Source organism: Colletotrichum fioriniae (assembly GCF_027942845.1).
Source record: "Colletotrichum fioriniae strain IMI 355084 chromosome Unknown scaffold_20, whole genome shotgun sequence".
In the NCBI taxonomy this organism is placed as follows: domain Eukaryota; kingdom Fungi; phylum Ascomycota; class Sordariomycetes; order Glomerellales; family Glomerellaceae; genus Colletotrichum; species Colletotrichum fioriniae.
The window spans coordinates 397,936-414,491 of NW_027076856.1; the positions used below are offsets into that span (position 1 = coordinate 397,936).

Here is a 16,556-nt window from a genome sequence, read left to right on the forward strand (position 1 = left end):
ACCCGAACTAGCCAGCCAGCTAGCCCAGCCAGGTCAATTGGACCACAAGGCAGGCACGCCGCACCGCCGCACCGCACCACACAACCCGGCAGTAACCACCCCCAGAAAAAAGAGTACTTGAAGCAAACACGTCCTCGGCCTCGCGCGCCTTGTATCTTTGTCCCCCTTTATTCTCGCCTCTACCTCGCACCATCCCTCCCTCCCCCTTCCCCTTCCCCCTCCCACTCCCACTCCTCCCATCCTTTCTACCTCGTCACTTCGTCACCTCACCTCATCCCTCCCATCCATCCGTCATCCCCCCAAAAGCCCAAAAAGCCCTTCCCAACCCCGGGCGTGTGCGCGACCCGCTTCTTGTCTTTTGCGACTCAGGCTTGGTCCAAGTCTCTCTTCCACCCCCCGAGAGAGCAGAGACCAAATATTCCCCATCCATCAACCCGTCGGTTTATGCATCGTTGTTGAGTTAATACTACCACTACATTGCCCGTAAGTACCTGCACCCTATTTCCTATGTTCCTTTTCACCCGTTGTCCCGATTGAGGATCAAATCACCACTTGTACCTCAATCGTGGAATCGTCGCGCGCATACAGATACACTTCGCTTCATCCCGCGTTGATGCTGTCGCGCGCGTCTCTTTCTCATCGAGCCTCGCTCATGTTGTCGACGACGCCCCTCGCCAAAAGTTTTTTCTGCCTCACCGCGTCTTCGCAAGCACGTCTGTGAATCCCTCCCGATAAGCAACGCCTTGCCTTGCGCGCGCAGGCGACTGCTTCACTTCTCTTGTTTATCACTTCGATCATGTTCCATCTCCTACCATCATCTTCATCGCGCCGTTGAGGATTCTATCGGACGCTGGTGGTTCTGCCATCTCCGTCGTCTTCGCCACGCACAATGGCAGTCATGTACCCTTTTTTTTTTCCCTCTCGTCGGAAAGCGCCCGTGTCGCGTTCGCGCCTCACCTGACAGCGCAGCGCGGGCCCCGCCCATCACTCTTGCGCGACAGCGTTTTATTTTTATTTTATTTCATTTGTTTCTTCGGGTCGCGAATCAATTGACCATGGTACACCCGGTACTAACCTTTGGACCTCTTGTTAGATCATGCAGCAGTGGCAAGTCGGCCCCGTGCCGGAGTACATCTACTCCAACTCCACCCATCAGCCTAGCGACATGCAGTAAGTACCTCATCCACCTTGTACCCCTCGATCTCTACTTTCGTCCCTGTGCCCAAAGTCACTCTTGCTCTACCCGGTCCCGTTCGTTCGTTCGCTCCCCTTCCCTTTCCATCCTCCTCCTCCGCCCCGCGAGGCTGCGTACGTTGTACCGACACCTACCCGTGATCCAGGGGTACAAGAACATGTACCTCTGGAATACCTTTTCCTTCTGAGCAACCCCGGCCATACTGGGCCTGCTCCGCGGCGCAAAAGAGGGTGTAACGGACAACAACAACAACAACAACAACAATAACATGACCCTTTTCTACCGTCGTCGATGCATGCACGCACGCCTGGGCAGCACGACCTCTCGCGAGGGGCCGTTCGTCCTCAGGAGTCTCGTCTCCATTCGCGACGTTGATCCTGTCGGAATGAAACTTTACTAACACTCCATCCTAGTCCTCAACACCCCTATCAGCAGGACATGTCTCGTCGGGATCAGCACCCACAGTTCCAGTACGGAGCGCCGCCTCACCAGAGCCCGGCACCTCAGCATCACCAGCCCACTCCGGTCCAGCCTCCGATGAGTGTGCCTCAGCCGCCTCAGCCGCCCCAGGCCCAGCCCCATCCTCAGCAGCAACAGCACCACCAGCAGCATCACCAGCAGCAACAGCAACAGCAGCAGCAGCAACAACAGCAGCATGCTGTTCAGCCTCCGCCTCAGCCGCAGCCGGCGCCCAGAAACCGCAAGCGTCCGGCCCCGGCCCCGGCTCAACAGGCCCCGCCGGTCACTAGCGCCCCTCCCATGCCACCCGCTCCCGTTGCGCCCACCGCTACCCCCATCCCGCCGCCTCAGATCAACCCTCCCGTTGCCGCTCCCCCTCCTCAGGCTCAGCCCGCTGCCACGGAAGATGCCAACGCTCAGGCCCCTCAGCCTCCCCCGGCCAAGAAGAGCCGCACAAACACCCCCTGGACTCCGGCCGAGGAGCTTCGCCTGAAGCAGATGAGAGATGCCGGCAGCAGCTGGGCTGAAATTGCCAAGGTTCGTTCCATCTATGCTATGCCCACTCTCTCGTCACTAGCAGCCCACTAACATGACTGTGTAGACGTTCCCTACTCGCACTGAGGGTAGTGTCAAGAAGCATTGGTACAAGGACATGCACTACGCGGAGTTTGCGGAAGATGAGGTTCGTTGCAGCCGCTTCTAGTATTTCTTTCTCCCTCCAAATTGCTAACAAGTCACAGAGCCAAGCACTCCTCAATGCCATCAAGGAGTACGAAAACAACAAGTGGAAGGTCATCGGGCAAAAGGTCGGCAAGCCCGCCAAGGCTTGCGAACAGTACGCCAAGGAGCACTTTCCCGGTATGCCCTCTCTCAACATCACGTCGGTACGGCCGCATCCACATCAACGATACTAAATGATTCGTAGACCTCTACGCCAAGCCGACCAACCGGTAGAGGAACCTCAGCTCCATCGGCGGTTCTGAGGATACTCGGGAGATGGGCAACACTGCGAAACGGCGCTGGGAGTGTCTCGATGCGTTGGGATATACCAAATGTGTTTCTTCTTTCTCGTTCTGACGATCACAACGACCCGGATTCGAAAAAAAGACGATTCCCCATTTGCACTTGTTAATTCTTTTTTTTCTTCCACGTTTTTCATTTGGAGGCTGGACTTTAATTACGTTTTACCCTCTATGTCCCAGCTCCACGTCTACGGCACGGTCACCCCTGGTCGAACATTCGTGGCTGTGGCGGATAAGGGAAGATGGGTCTATAGGGGTTGCTGGCCCTCATGTACGACGGTTGTGCCCTTGCGGGGCTTGCCTGTTATCAGTGTGCTCTGAGTTTTATAGCACAACACGAAAAGGAAGTTGAGTGATGGCGGGTGATTGCCATACCCGTTTTGAGAGATGGTCGGCGCGTGCGCACGTATGCGGGAGGACCTACTACATGGTGTTGATGTGTGCGGAGGGGTTTTCCAACACAAAACAACGGAAACCCCCCGTCTATGCCATGTCTTAATTGCCAGAGGAGAAGAGGATATAATGATGCGTGGACAGGACTGGCCGAAGAGGTTGGTTGAGGAAGTCCGGGGACAAATCAAACACAAAAATAAGTTGCTTGCTTGGGAAGGTGTCATGGCAGGAAGGAAGAAGGAATCGGTTACCGGGATTGTGAAATTGTTTCGATTCATGACGAGTCTATACCCTTTTAGTGTGAGAGAATTGCGTTTTTGCCGTCGTCGTCGTCGTCGTCGGGTCTGCGAGAGACTTGGTGAAGATGTATTCTGTATGATGAGTGACAAATTGAGATTATTTGACTATTGAAAGATGTTTGATGTGAATTTGAAACTGGTGATCAGGACGCTTGTCTGATATGTCTAGCTGAGCTCTTCGAGTGAGGCATGGTAAGTTAAGTGATGATGAGCGTGAGGTCGTTTTCCTGGGCTGAGACATAGGTTACGAAGAGTGAGGTTTCGCGCTGATTTTGGAAAGGAGAATGTCATGGTCTCTACTGCCAGTGTGGTTTCAACCTGATGTTGCCCCGTGTGATGAGGATCATTGATCTCGGCCATGAACGTAAGAGCAATCTGCCAGATATGCTGGGCTCTGTGAATATGCATGCCTACGTCGTGCTTGGAGTCAACATGGTAGACGACAAGCATAGTCTCGTGAGGTTGTGTGGTGGTATTAGGATAAACGACTGGCTATACTATTACCTAAACTCTTACGGTTCTCTTGGATATTTATATATCTAGTTAATAGACGTGAGCTGCATTAACATATGAGTACCTACCTTGTTCGTAGCGACTCCGAAGACTTGGAACTAGAAATACTTCTCAAGGTGACGATACATGAATGTTCTCATAATGTGTCAAATTATTGTTGGTTGACTCTGTGAGATGGTAGCGAGTCCTCTTGCCTTACCAGAAAGCCTTTCACAGCATTCGGTACACGAAGCCAGATATACGACATTGCACTCAACTACATGCTCATAGAAGCTGGCGCAGAAAGCCGGAATGACTGTGGCTACGCTCAGCTGCATTCCTATATTTGAGTGGCTTCGACAGGTGCTGCTCGTCTTCCTGTGAGTTAATACTCTTGTCTTCTCCTAGACAATCTGAATGTACCCTATATCTAACGGATGAGACTGTCAACTTTAAGAGTCTGCGATATGGATATATTCTGTCATGCCTTTATTTGGGGTAGGTAGCGTGACGTGACCCATGAAGAAATAGGAAGAGCAACCTTTGAGCCTCACCAAACAAGCGCCCCGAGGACTGGCCTTTGTAATTGAGTCACATTGTCGTCACAAATGAGCATCTTGCGATGTTTCGAATCAAACTCTCTGTTGACAATACTACGAGGATTTCAACTCTGCCTATTTGCATGGGGGATCCTGCCGAGGACACGCTTTCTATTGATCATGCCGGTAGGACTTGGTCGGCTGAGTAAACCTCAAGCCAGCCTTGCGCGCTATTTAAAGCTCTCACAGTGTCGCTTGTCAGTTGCAAGTCCCGGTTGAGAGCACTTTGCTGGATGCCATATACGCTGTCTCTATGAATGGCGCATGTAAAAGCAAGAGACAAGATTATGAAGTTCATCAATGGCATGTACACGCGGCTTTTACAACCATCATTCTTCAAGACACCGTATAAGTCACGTCTTCGTGTGATCAGTCAACAACAAGTTCAAGGATATGTACCATCTCCGTGCTAACCGGAAAGTAAGGCTATTAGCATCACGCGTTCTCACACGAGACAGAGTAAACGAACGCCTGGGGCAACTCTGACTGAAGTTGCGCGATCTTGCGGCTGTCGGACGCCTTGTATCACATGAGTACAACAGTCGTTTTGTATGGCAAGCCGGGGTCTCGCAGCCGGCGGTCGTCCGTCAACGGTGCTTCATGCATGCGTACGCGCCGTGCGTAAAGAACACCCCCTGGGAAAGGCGTATCACGGAGAAAATGATTGGTAACTCCGTACTTCACATTTGGAAGTTTTGCGACTCGATGACCTAGCTCTCTGTCCTTCCATCTCCCATGATGCTACTGTTTCTCACATGTTTTTGTTTTGGGCGGCCGTTGTTGAACTAGTCTACGGATAAAACGGCGGGAAGGAGACGAGACTTTGATGTTTCTTTTTGCCTGGTGGTATGTGGCGGCGCTCGGCCGGTTTCGAGGAATGTGGTAAATAAACAATGGGAGACGACAGGACAATGAAATATGCCAACGGTGGGATAAACGGCGTCATGTAGCGAGAGGTCTGCTGGTCTTGTTGGCGGGACATTTCACTCTGGCGTCTCGACGGTTCGGAAACCAATAGTTTAGATATGTTCGATCTGTCAATGGCAATCAGGCTGACCCAAGCCAAATTGGATTGTGACATTTGATGGGTGCTTGGCTTGTTAGTGCTTCGATCCTTGGCTGCCGCAACGCAGCAACCTGTCAATGAAGTGTCAAGGTCGTGTGCAACGAAGGATGTAAGCCCTCTGGAAGCTACATACAGCCACATAGGCACAGAGGATGCAGTGACACATGGTCAGCATGCTACCTAACGTGCTAAGTTATGCTGCCATGGCTGCATTGATGGCCTGACAGATCATGTTTGTACAACAATTACAGGTGATCAACAGGCGACAGGCGACGTCGAGAGAAGGGGAGTGTTTTCCGTGGTCCTATGCCGCTATGCCGCTCTTGCTCCGTGCACCGGGGGAGCACAGAGCACCTGGGGCGAAAATCACTGCAGAGCAAGACTTAATCGAATTGAAAAAGTGGACGGCCGAGGGAAAAGCCAGGGGGGAAAGGCACGGGGGAGTTGATCAGTGATGCCGTGATCTTCCAACTTTGGTGAGCGAGCGAGGAAAGTATTGGTCGGATCATGCGGAGCTAAGCCTGAATGAGGACAGGAGGCATTGAGATGTGGTCTCTGAGTGGACAGAAAATCATGATCTGGGGGATCCACAGATGAAAAAAAGGATGGGTAGGTGGCGATTGGACCAATACGAGGACACCCTGAGTACTCCGTACCAATGGAAGGAGAGAATCTGCACTCCAGTTCTTGTTTCCCCCGTATTTCCTTTTTCCAGGTTTCCCTCGAGAAGGGAGACGGGCAGGCACATGGTCAGGGCCAGGGTCAGGCTCTAACCGGCTTTGCCTACCCAAATGATGCCACGCTTGTCCCAATGGGGGAATGAGGAGCGGCTTCGATGCCCCACCCGTGTCCATCGGTCTGTAGCGGATAGGTTGAAGGAGACGAGGGAAGACGAGGAGGAGAAGCCTGGAGAATCCATCAATCCTCCCTTGCGTGCCACTGAAAGACCCTGAGAAGAACTGGAGACGATGTCTGATGACTATCAGTATTACGGAGGACCTGAGATAGGAGGGCATTTCAGAAAGGGGGAGCTGCGCAGCCTGTCCAGCCTGTATGGCGATGGAAGAGATGGACAATAAGGTCAGGTAGGTGGTGAGATGCTGATGGATAGGTATTGTTGGAATCGTATCTTAGCTGCCTTCCATTGGGTACCTTTTACAACCCAAATACAGACACACACACACACACACACACACACACACAGCAAGGCAAGAGGCGCAGCATCCGTGTTAAGCGTAAATCAGGTAAGCCTAACTGCCCCTTCGTACCTACTTCCCAAGCGTGCTAAGGCGTAGCATGGCACGCTAAATGGTAGTCGAGGGAAGGTAGGTAGGAGCAACAGCCAACCCAACAGTCAACACGGGCAGTCACCACCTCAGTGAGCGCTTGCCTCCTGGTGTCCTGTCCTGGCACCTGGTTTGACTTCCCGTGCATTCCCACTGCTCCCGCCCTCCCCATCCCTTCCCCCAAATTAATTCTCGCGGCCTGGGCCTCCAACCTACTCTCCCCTTCCATACGCACTCATCTCGTCCGCTACGGTCTTCACTCGTTTTTGACCAGCGCTTCTCGTTGTAATTACTACCTACTACCATCGCTTAATACTTTCTTCTACACCTCCCTGTAGAAGCAAACTTTCGTTGCGCTCTCCCAAGACGAACTTTATCCCATCCTCTGTCGTCCGAACGCCCTCGTTCCGTCCCGAACCCACGCCGACTCGAGTCAATCACGAAGCCGGGATCCCCAGATTATCAGCCAAACTCTGTTTTTAATCTTCCGAACATCTCGAACTTCAATATCGAATTCGACCTCGACCCGGCCATTGAGACGAGCCTTGTACAACCACTTTCCGCCCTTGTCACAGACGGATACACAAGTCATCAGACACCCGAATTCCTCCCCGCCGCGGCAGTAAACACACCGACACCATCCCACCGTCACCCGCGGGCGGCGAAAGTCCAACTGGTGCCGATCGAACCTCGAACTTCATTCGTAAAACCAATATCGCCATCTTCTCGCATAATTGTCACCGCGTCGCTAGCGATTTTTCGTTCGATTCCTCTGTTGTAACTCTGTAATACAAACCCGGCACCACCCATATTCGCTCCAAAATGTTGTCGGTTCTTCCCATGGGCCTTGCCCTCCTCGGTGCCTCTACCGTTCTCGCTCAGACGCCTCCCTCATGCTCTCTCACCCAGAAGTGCCCCGAGAGCGCACCATGCTGTTCTCGTAAGTTATCATCATCCACGATGCCCAATAATTCGAGTTTCTGACCATCGCAGAATATGGCCAATGTGGTACCGGTGCCTTCTGCCTCGGCGGCTGTGATCCCCGCATGTCCTTCTCTCTCGACGCCTGCGTGCCCGCCCCCGTTTGCCAGGACAAGAAGATGCCCATGAACTCGCTAGACAAGATTGTTGATATCAGCAAGTACTACGGGGACCCGAGCAAGGCCGACTGGGTTTCCCAAGGCGAGCCCGCACTGTACAACAAGGAGGCCGTTCTCCTCACGATGCCCGCTAAGAGCGTCGGAACTGTCCTTGCCTCCTCTACCTACCTTTGGTACGGTAGTGTCTCCGCCAAGATCAGGACCTCGCGCGGTCCTGGTGTCGTGACGGCCTTCATCTTGTACGGCGACGTGAAGGACGAGATCGACTACGAATGGGTCGGTGCCGACCTGGAGATGTCCCAGACCAACTACTACTTCCAGGGTATCCCCAAGTGTAAGTCCAGTCGCCATGGCCCTAGATTCGAACTTTGAGCTGACAACCACCACAGACGACCAGTCCGGCAACATCTCCCTCTCTGACACATTCAACAACTGGCACACATACGAGATTGAGTGGACTCCTGATGAAATCAAGTGGATGGTAGACGGTCAGGTTGGTCGAACCAAGAAGCGCTCCGACACATGGAACGCGACTGCCCAGCAGTGGGACTTCCCGCAAACGCCCGCCCGTGTCCAGCTCTCCATCTGGCCCGGTGGTGCCGACACCAATGCCAAGGGCACCATCGACTGGGCCGGAGGTCCCATTAACTGGGAGCACGAGGACATCAAGAAGAACGGATACTTCTATGCCATGGTCAAGGATGTCGAGATCAACTGCTACAATGCCAAGAGCTCTCCCGGTACCAACAGCAAGAAGAGTTACTACTACAACAACATGAAGGCCACCAACGACACTGTTGTGGACAGCGATAAGGACACCGTTCTGAAGAGCTTCCTCGGCACCGGTCTCGACATGAACGCAGGTGCTTCCTCGGCTTCCGGCACCGGCACCGCGGCGCAGCCTACCGCCTCGGCAGCTACAATTCCGGGTGGAAGCAGCTCTGGTACGGGCAATGACCACAGCGACAGCGGTAGCAGCTCTTCCGGCTCCGGATCTTCTGGCTCAGGCTCCGGTGATTCATCGGGCTCCGGTTCCGGCAGCAGCAGTGGTTGCGGCAACAGTGGCTTCTCGCAAGACTGCAACAGTGGCTCCAGTGGCAGCTCCGGCTCAACAAGTGAGGGCTTCCGCCGTGAATCCTCATTCGGCGCTAGCGCCTTTGCCGCACTTGTGGCTGCCACTGCTCTCTTCTGGCTATGAAGTAGAGACTAGAGCGTGGGCTTTGGTTTTCCGAAAAAATCAAATTAAAAAATGGTATGATGGATAACGTGATGCGCTTGCTTGGTTTCGATTCGGGCTACTTGTATGTAATGAGAGCATTCTTTTCTTTGCAGCATTGTTATGAAGGCATTTTGGGTAATGGCGCTTGCCGTCCATTCATTTGGTAAGGGGATTGGGGCAAACAAATCGCATATGCAGTCGGCCGTTTGCGAGCTTTGAATTCAAAGCCGGTGTCTGTACATATGATAGAACTGCGCAATCAACAGAGGTTGAAGTCTTGAAGCCATCCATGCGTTTGTATGGGTTTGCTTGTCACATCGCGACTTGAGTGAGGTTCAGCATGGGGAAAAACAATGGTTAGTCTCCGTTGAAAAATGGACGATGACTGCAGGGAGTGTAATCAACCACAAACACAATGCTGACATTGTAGCATCAAGTGAGAGAGGGTTTACTGGGGACATTACACGGCTGCTGCCGTAGCATCCGAGAGGAGGCCTAACGGCGGCCGGGGAGCGTATCGGCGACCAGAAAGGCCGGAAGGAGACGGATAAGCGGTGATGGGCTGCCGAAGAGATAGATACCCGGAAGCTGTTGGGCAGTTCGTTCTAGGCAGCCGAGGCGGTGTGAGGTTTCACCTTGGATGTATCTAAGATGTTTGTTGGAGTTTGATGAGGCGTGGTTGTCAGGGACGTATGTCTTGATGCGGCGCGGGACAGAACAGTCGGGGACGGGGACGGGATTTGGGCTGTTGGTTGCGTTTTGTTGTTGTCGATGATGGTGATGTGTCGAATCTTCTGGGTCGACCGACTGGTGACAATTACCTACGGATACTTCAGGCGACGAATAGTGATGAGCGAGACGCGGAATGAATGGGGGCCATGCGAAGGACGAGAGAGTGGTGTTTCGCGAGGCGAGGAGTCTGGCGAGTTGGAGCGAAAGGCGCGAGCTGAGCCACAGGCTTGGCTGTTGGTTGGGCCGTCGGGGGAATTCCAGGCTGAGGAGGGTCTGTTTGTCAGTGTTAGTGAAGGACGCTGCTACACACTGGAGGAAGCGGGAGGAGCATAACGGTTGCTAACAATCTCACATGAACAGATGCATTCAGACAGGGATGAAGGCGATGCAGAAGGGGCGGGGATGCGGATCCTGTAAGCCACAAAGTAGGGGTAATCCCGCCGATCACATCGTGGTTGCAATGACCGTTCCCGCCTTTTCGATTTACACCACGGGCCCTACGGACCAACGTCGTGCCTTTTTGTTGTTGGTTCGACATTTCGCTTCAACACGCCCCGTCTGAGCGAGATTTGGAAGAACGAAGAACGAAGAGTCGCGGCGCGCTAGGTGAGGTTCTGGGGTTCACACATGCTGCGGCTTACAGCTTACAGCATGGATGCCGTGTTTGTTGCTTTTTTGCTAGTGAGTGTTTTTCAAATGTGATGTTCCCCGTCCTGCAGATGGGCTGCATACCTGCCCGGCTTGAGACGGAGGTTGAATGCATATAAGGCTGGGCAAGTTCGCCGTTGGGAAGAGGAAGGAAGGAAACATCATAATCATCACTCCCATCCTACTCCTTGGCGACATCAAGCTTTCACTTGACTTTTAGTCCATCCTACTCGAACAATCAAGCCCAATCGTATTCATTGATACCACTTGTCTACATCCTTTTGCAGTATTATCATCGCACTTGGCACGCTATCAAAGCAACACCCCAATCACAACCTCACTCCGATCTTTAACCACAACACCCCAACTTCATAACCAATTATAATTATGTCCGGCATCAAGACCATCGCCTTCTTCGGCGCCTCAGGCGGCTGCGGCATGGCAGCGCTGAAGCATAGTCTCGAGGCCGGCTATGTCTGCATCGCCCTATGCCGCAACCCAACAAAGATGACCGACGTCCTCCCCGAGGCCCAGAACCCAAACCTGGTCGTGAAGAAGGGCAACGCGCACAGCGTCGACGACGTGGCCGCCTGCCTCGTCAACCCAACCGACCCGACCCGCCTCGTCGACGCCGTCAGCTTCAGCATCGGCAGCCCGCTTAACCTGGCCAAGATGACGGTCGAGGACCCGGACGTGTGCAAGAACGGCGCCGCGGCGCTCCTCGGCGCGCTCGAGAAGCTCCGCGCCCAGGGTGTCAACGGCAAGCCAAGGCTGGCCATCATTTCGACGACAGGTATCTCGGACCACGCGCGTGATGTGCCGCTGATGCAGGTGCCCATGTACCACGTCCTCCTCAAGCAGCCGCACGCCGACAAGAGGGTCATGGAGCAGAGGATCGTGGCGAGCGATGAGATTTTTACTTTTATTCGCCCCGCGTTCTTGTCTGATGACGCGCAGCCTGAGAAGAGGATCCGGACGGGTATTGAGGATCCCAAGACGGGTGTCCAGACCAAGGCTATCGGGTACGGTATTTCGAGGGAGGACGTTGGACGGTGGATCTTTGAGGAGATCTTCAAGTCCGGTGGCCCAAATTACCTGAGGAAGGCTGTTACTATTACCTGGTAAGGTGAAGCTGTTGGACAAAGGTGATGAGAGAGTGTGTGGGGTGTGTAACTTGGTACAGCGGGGGACCCGGGCGTTTATCCTTTTACTTTGAATACCTGATGGACCTTGGAGTCAAGATACCCGTGACTGCTGGGCTTCTGTAATATCTCGATAGAATATGAACTGAGATTGAATACTTGAATCACTTTCATTCTTCTCCGTGGAACTGTTAAGCCTAAGTTTGCTGCAGTGATCGCGGCCATTCTATGATTTGTGACTTACAACACTCTCAAATCTTGGTTCGGTACTCTCAGACCAATCGGGATTGTTAGGGACAACGTTATTCACAGAAGTGATGGTTCGGAACGGAACCAAGTTCAAATACTGGTTTTTCTATTTGGTTAACCATATACATGGACAGCTTACCCACAATACTCAGAAATCAAGGACACCGAGGTAACTTGGTATCGAAGAAGCAGATTTCCCGCCTTGCATGGAAGTGATTTTGCCGTTGACTGGCTGAGCGCGATGCAGGCTGTGGATTTCCCTTCAAGTTGGACTTCTCCAAGCCGCTCGCGAGAATCAGTATACCCAGTCGGAGCACAGATGATACAGTGATGGCGCCAGCCAAGCAAGCTCTGACCAGCATCAACCAACAGTGCACAAAGACAATGGATGTTCTCAGCCAATGTCAGTACAGCAAGCAGCTATTGAAGGAGAAGCAAGCTTCGGCAAGCTTTGGCACAAAATATGCGATGATGACTGGATCAGCACTCACCCCGCGCTCCCCTGCAGTGGTAGTGCTGAGCTTGGCTGTCCCCATGCATCTCGAGCTGTTTTACCATCCCATCTCACGTTGGTTGGCTGATTAGATGTAGATGCGCATGTCGTCTCCAGCAGCAGTTCTCGTCACCGCGGCTTTTGGTTAGTTCTCGAAGCGCAAGCCACGCCGAGAATAGACGCACGTCAACGGCGTCTGAAAGGGTACGTATCGGGGAACCGCTCCAGCGTAGATGACTCCACTTCGGTACGTATCGTAACGGCGAACCACCGGCCGGCATGCTGATGAAGATCTTCCGTGCTTCTTTCCTTCTTTCCTTGCTATTGCCGGCTGATGAAATGCTTCGGCTCGCTCGAGAGACGAGAATACTTACTCCCGCCTCAAGTTTCTCATAAACAGAATGACAAGGTAGGGCAAAACTTTGATTCAGTGAAGCTGAAATAAAAAGGGGGTCGAACACAGTGACCCTCCCGCTCGAAAGTATGGGAAATGTCCGGATTGTTTCTCGTCCAATCCTTTGCGGCCAAGGACGGGTGAACATGTTTCGAAACACCGCCCTCACTCAGCCCCTCCAACCAGGCGACCAACCGCAGCGCCTAAAGAACGTTGCCATTGGTACCTTACTCGGGGGCGATTCTGATATTATTCCGTGGCTATTTGGCCCCTGTTTCATCGGGTAGTGAGTAGCACACGGTAGAGCGGGCGACCCAGAGTTGGGCCGTCGGCTCACATTGAACAGCCGAACATGCTCCAACTTGATGAACATGAGGCTCCTGGAACATAGACGAAAAACCACTTGTTCACGCAGGGAGTCTACCATGAGACTCTTTGCCCTGCCGTGGCTGCCCGTCCGAAGGAGCGGCTGATGGCTGGGCGGGATGGTAGGATCCACTCCCCGTTGACTGTCAGACGACAACTCGGACTCGAAGCCAGCCTGACTGGACTTGACTGACGCTGGATTCCCACGCTTACCTGCATCCATGTGGTTTGAGGAGACGTCGATAAACATGCAGCATCTCGTGTTACCTTCAAATTTGGCGACTGGGAGTTGGAAATCCAGTCGAATGCTGACTGCAAATTAACTCCAAGAGTATCAAGAATAGGGAAGAATGATTAGGGCCGGGGGGTCCTGCGGCTCTTTGGGGGCTGTTTAGGTCTGGCGAGGAAGCCATGCAACAGACCCAACCAACAGCTGGTCAGCTTGCCATCTTGCAACCCCCACCAATCGTTTGCCCGTTGTAAGCCGTGACCCTGACCCTGATCCTCCCTTGCCTTTGGCACTTTGTATCTTTGCCCTCTTGAACAAGACTCTTTACAAAAAGGATTCGATGGTGTGGGGTCTGAGACCAATGAACCCGGTGACACAAACAGACGCAGACATCCATGTATACAGAGAAAGGGGGGCTCTTTGTGTGTTACTGTTTGGTGGCCGCAGAGGCGGTTCGATGTCGGGCTTTTTGGCTCCAGGCTGAGCAGACTGAGGTGGGCTTGTCATCCCATCTCACCCTATCCCTTCCATTCATTCAACTCAGCCATGGCTGGGGGATTTGGTCTGTCAGGGTGGCAGATCTGGCCGGCTAAGGTAGAGTCAGATGCATGGGAATTAGAGTCAAAGACTACCTTATTATGCATGTTCTGATGTGAACATGTCTGCATGGCCATGCGCACACACACAGCCTTTCCGGACTTCCCTTGCCTGTTCAACCATCTTATAAGGTTGCAGCTTCCTGCCTCCACCGTCCCAGGACTCCCTCTTATTATTCGGATGAAATATCAGACTTGTGTATTCACTTCAGCGCCAGCAAACCACTAATTCTTTCAGCTCCGTTTTGAACCGAAGTGAATCGACCCTGTCCCTTGCTCTGCTGCGAAAATCCGTGGGAAAATTTGTACCTGCCCGCCTTACCTCGACTGGCTGCTCCTTCCTTCCACCTACTTCTAAATCACCACTTTTGCCTCACACATTTCCCACAACCCTCACAACCACTCACTTTTCTCCCCTTCACTCACCACTCACCAGTCTCTACTCTTTTTCTGCTTCTTCCATCGCACACTTCACTCTCTTCACTTCTTTTTTCTGACTGCTCAATATCGATCACTCGATACACTCATTCTTGATTTTCGACTTCACACAAATCACCACGATGCGCTTCACCTCGGTCATCTTTACTGCTGCGGCTGCTTCTGCTGCGGTCATCGGCCGCCAGGACGCTCCCACCGCTTCCGCCAAGGTCATCATTGGTTCTACCAACACCATCTCTGTTGCCGATTACGACGGCAAGTCGTTCAAGATCGTGAACAGCAACATCACCGAGAGCACCGGTCCTAGCTGGATGGCCTTCAAGGAGCCCAACCTTCTCTATGCTGTCAACGAGAATGCCTTCAACCTCCGTCTGTTCACCGTAAGTCACCCCTCTTTCTCATTTTCAGCAGCCTTTGAATCCACCCCTGCTTATTGGGAATTTTTATTGATTCTTTCCAGCTTGATACCACCAACAACGATCTCAAGATCGCCGCTGAGGCTACGGGCTCTGGGGGTGTTGTCTCCATCGCGTTCAACAAGGACAAGACTCGCCTCGTTGGCGCTGCCTAGTACGTATCACCTACCTTTTCTTAATTTAATTCATTCTCTCTTTTTGTTTTCGCGTCGCTTTGAAAGCCTTTATAGACTAACATTGTTTAGCACCGGTGGTAATGTCGACGTCTGGGATATCTCTGACACCAGCACTCTGAAGTATATGAAGAACATCACTCTTGGTGGTGAGCTTGGTCCCAACAAGGAGCGTCAGACCAAGTCTTTCGCTCACCAGGCCATTCTCGATCCCTCTGGTCGCTACTTCGCCATCTGCGACCTCGGCACTGACTCCATCTCCATCATCGACTCCCTGGATGACAAGTTCGAGGTTGTGTCTCGCAACAGCGTCTCTAGAGCTGGTTGTGGCCCGCGCCACGGCGCCTGGTACCCTCAGAACGGAGGCACGCCTACTGCCTTTGTTGTCGCCTGTGAGCTGAGCAACACTCTCGAGGTCTTCTCCGTCTCTACCACCAACGGCTCGTCCCTCTCACTTACTCATACCTCGGAGCTGAGCACCTATGGCGCTGCTTTCCCTCCTGCCAACGCCACTTCCGCTGCCGCTGGCGAGATCATCATCTCGACTGATGGCAAGCACGCCTACGTCTCCAACCGCAACAGCGGTAACGCAACCGACTCTATCTCCCACTTCAAAATCACTCAGCAGGCCGCTGCCGGCGGTTCCAAGTGCAAGGCCAAGGCCGGCGGCATCACTCTCGAGTTCGTCGATCAAATCTCCTCCGGCGGCATCAGCCCCCGCATGTTCAGCTTCTCCAAGGATGAGAAGACGCTCTTCTCGACCAATGTGTTTGACACCACGGACGGTACTGGAGAGGGTGTGTTGGCGCTCAGCCGTGCCGAGGACACTGGCACTTTGACTGCCGTGCCCGTCGCGTCCCTCCCGGTTGCGAACTTTCTTTCGACCGACGTGACCATGGGTCCTACCTTTATCCAACAGATCGTCTGAGATCTCAATGACGTAACGGATGCTTCATCACCGTCTTTCTATGTGTATCAAGGGAATGGTTCCCTTTGGCAGGTTCTCTACGGCATTGGCTTTGGCGTTACACGGCCCGGCGTTGGAGAGCGGCAACCATGAGTTGGCTGGTACAGACATGAAACCGCTTGATTTTAGGAGGTTCTTTTCGCTGCATTAGATACCAAAGTCATTAGGGTTAGTGACCTCGTTCTTCAAAAGTTTCAACGATACAGATCTTTCATCTTAGAATATTACGCTTCTTGATCGTCTACGTGATGTGGATGTGCCGGTTTTAGTGAAGTGATACTTGAGAAGGGGAGAAGTCGTGTAGTCAAGTTTGTCTTTCCGCGGCAACCTGGATGGGTCCGACCTGCTGCCTAGCGTTGTAGCGTGTGCCCACTGTAGCTTAGCGAGGTTCGGATGCGCTACGACGTCGGAAAGGTCGCTAATCGGCTGCGCTATCCGCTAAAGATGCTGATTGACCACTGAAGAAGGTGCACCAGTCTCCACCCCTCGAGAACTGAGGTGCGAACGACCGCGAGGGCTGGCATTTGGCAATAGCTACTTCACCATCATCATCGTACACCCTCCACCAGCGACGTTCCAGCGA

The 16,556-nt window shown here is 53.0% G+C and overlaps 4 protein-coding genes across 4 annotated transcripts; all 4 read left to right on the forward strand.

The window, feature by feature from the left end:
- Positions 1–1,165: 1,165 nt before the first annotated feature.
- On the forward strand, positions 1,166–2,608 carry N0V96_012029 (uncharacterized protein; the record flags this gene model as incomplete). The annotated part of the gene is made up of 5 exons (XM_053197145.1): positions 1,166–1,170; positions 1,609–2,191; positions 2,256–2,336; positions 2,395–2,512; positions 2,580–2,608. 5 exons carry the CDS (start codon positions 1,166–1,168, stop codon positions 2,606–2,608), a joined length of 816 nt encoding a protein of 271 aa, XP_053045452.1.
- A 5,249-nt stretch (positions 2,609–7,857) lies between these two features.
- On the forward strand, positions 7,858–9,109 carry UTR2 (putative glycosidase CRH2; the record flags this gene model as incomplete). The annotated part of the gene is made up of 2 exons (XM_053197146.2): positions 7,858–8,245; positions 8,301–9,109. 2 exons carry the CDS (start codon positions 7,858–7,860, stop codon positions 9,107–9,109), a joined length of 1,197 nt encoding a protein of 398 aa, XP_053045453.2.
- Positions 9,110–10,897: 1,788 nt separating this feature from the next.
- On the forward strand, positions 10,898–11,635 carry N0V96_012031 (uncharacterized protein; the record flags this gene model as incomplete). Its single annotated transcript, XM_053197147.2, has 1 exon — positions 10,898–11,635. The coding sequence occupies one exon, from the start codon at positions 10,898–10,900 to the stop codon at positions 11,633–11,635; it is 738 nt and encodes a 245-aa protein (XP_053045454.2).
- A 2,904-nt stretch (positions 11,636–14,539) lies between these two features.
- On the forward strand, positions 14,540–15,934 carry N0V96_012032 (uncharacterized protein; the record flags this gene model as incomplete). Its single annotated transcript, XM_065759477.1, has 3 exons — positions 14,540–14,797; positions 14,878–14,948; positions 15,079–15,934. 3 exons carry the CDS (start codon positions 14,540–14,542, stop codon positions 15,932–15,934), a joined length of 1,185 nt encoding a protein of 394 aa, XP_065611931.1.
- Between the last annotated feature and the right edge of the window lie 622 nt (positions 15,935–16,556).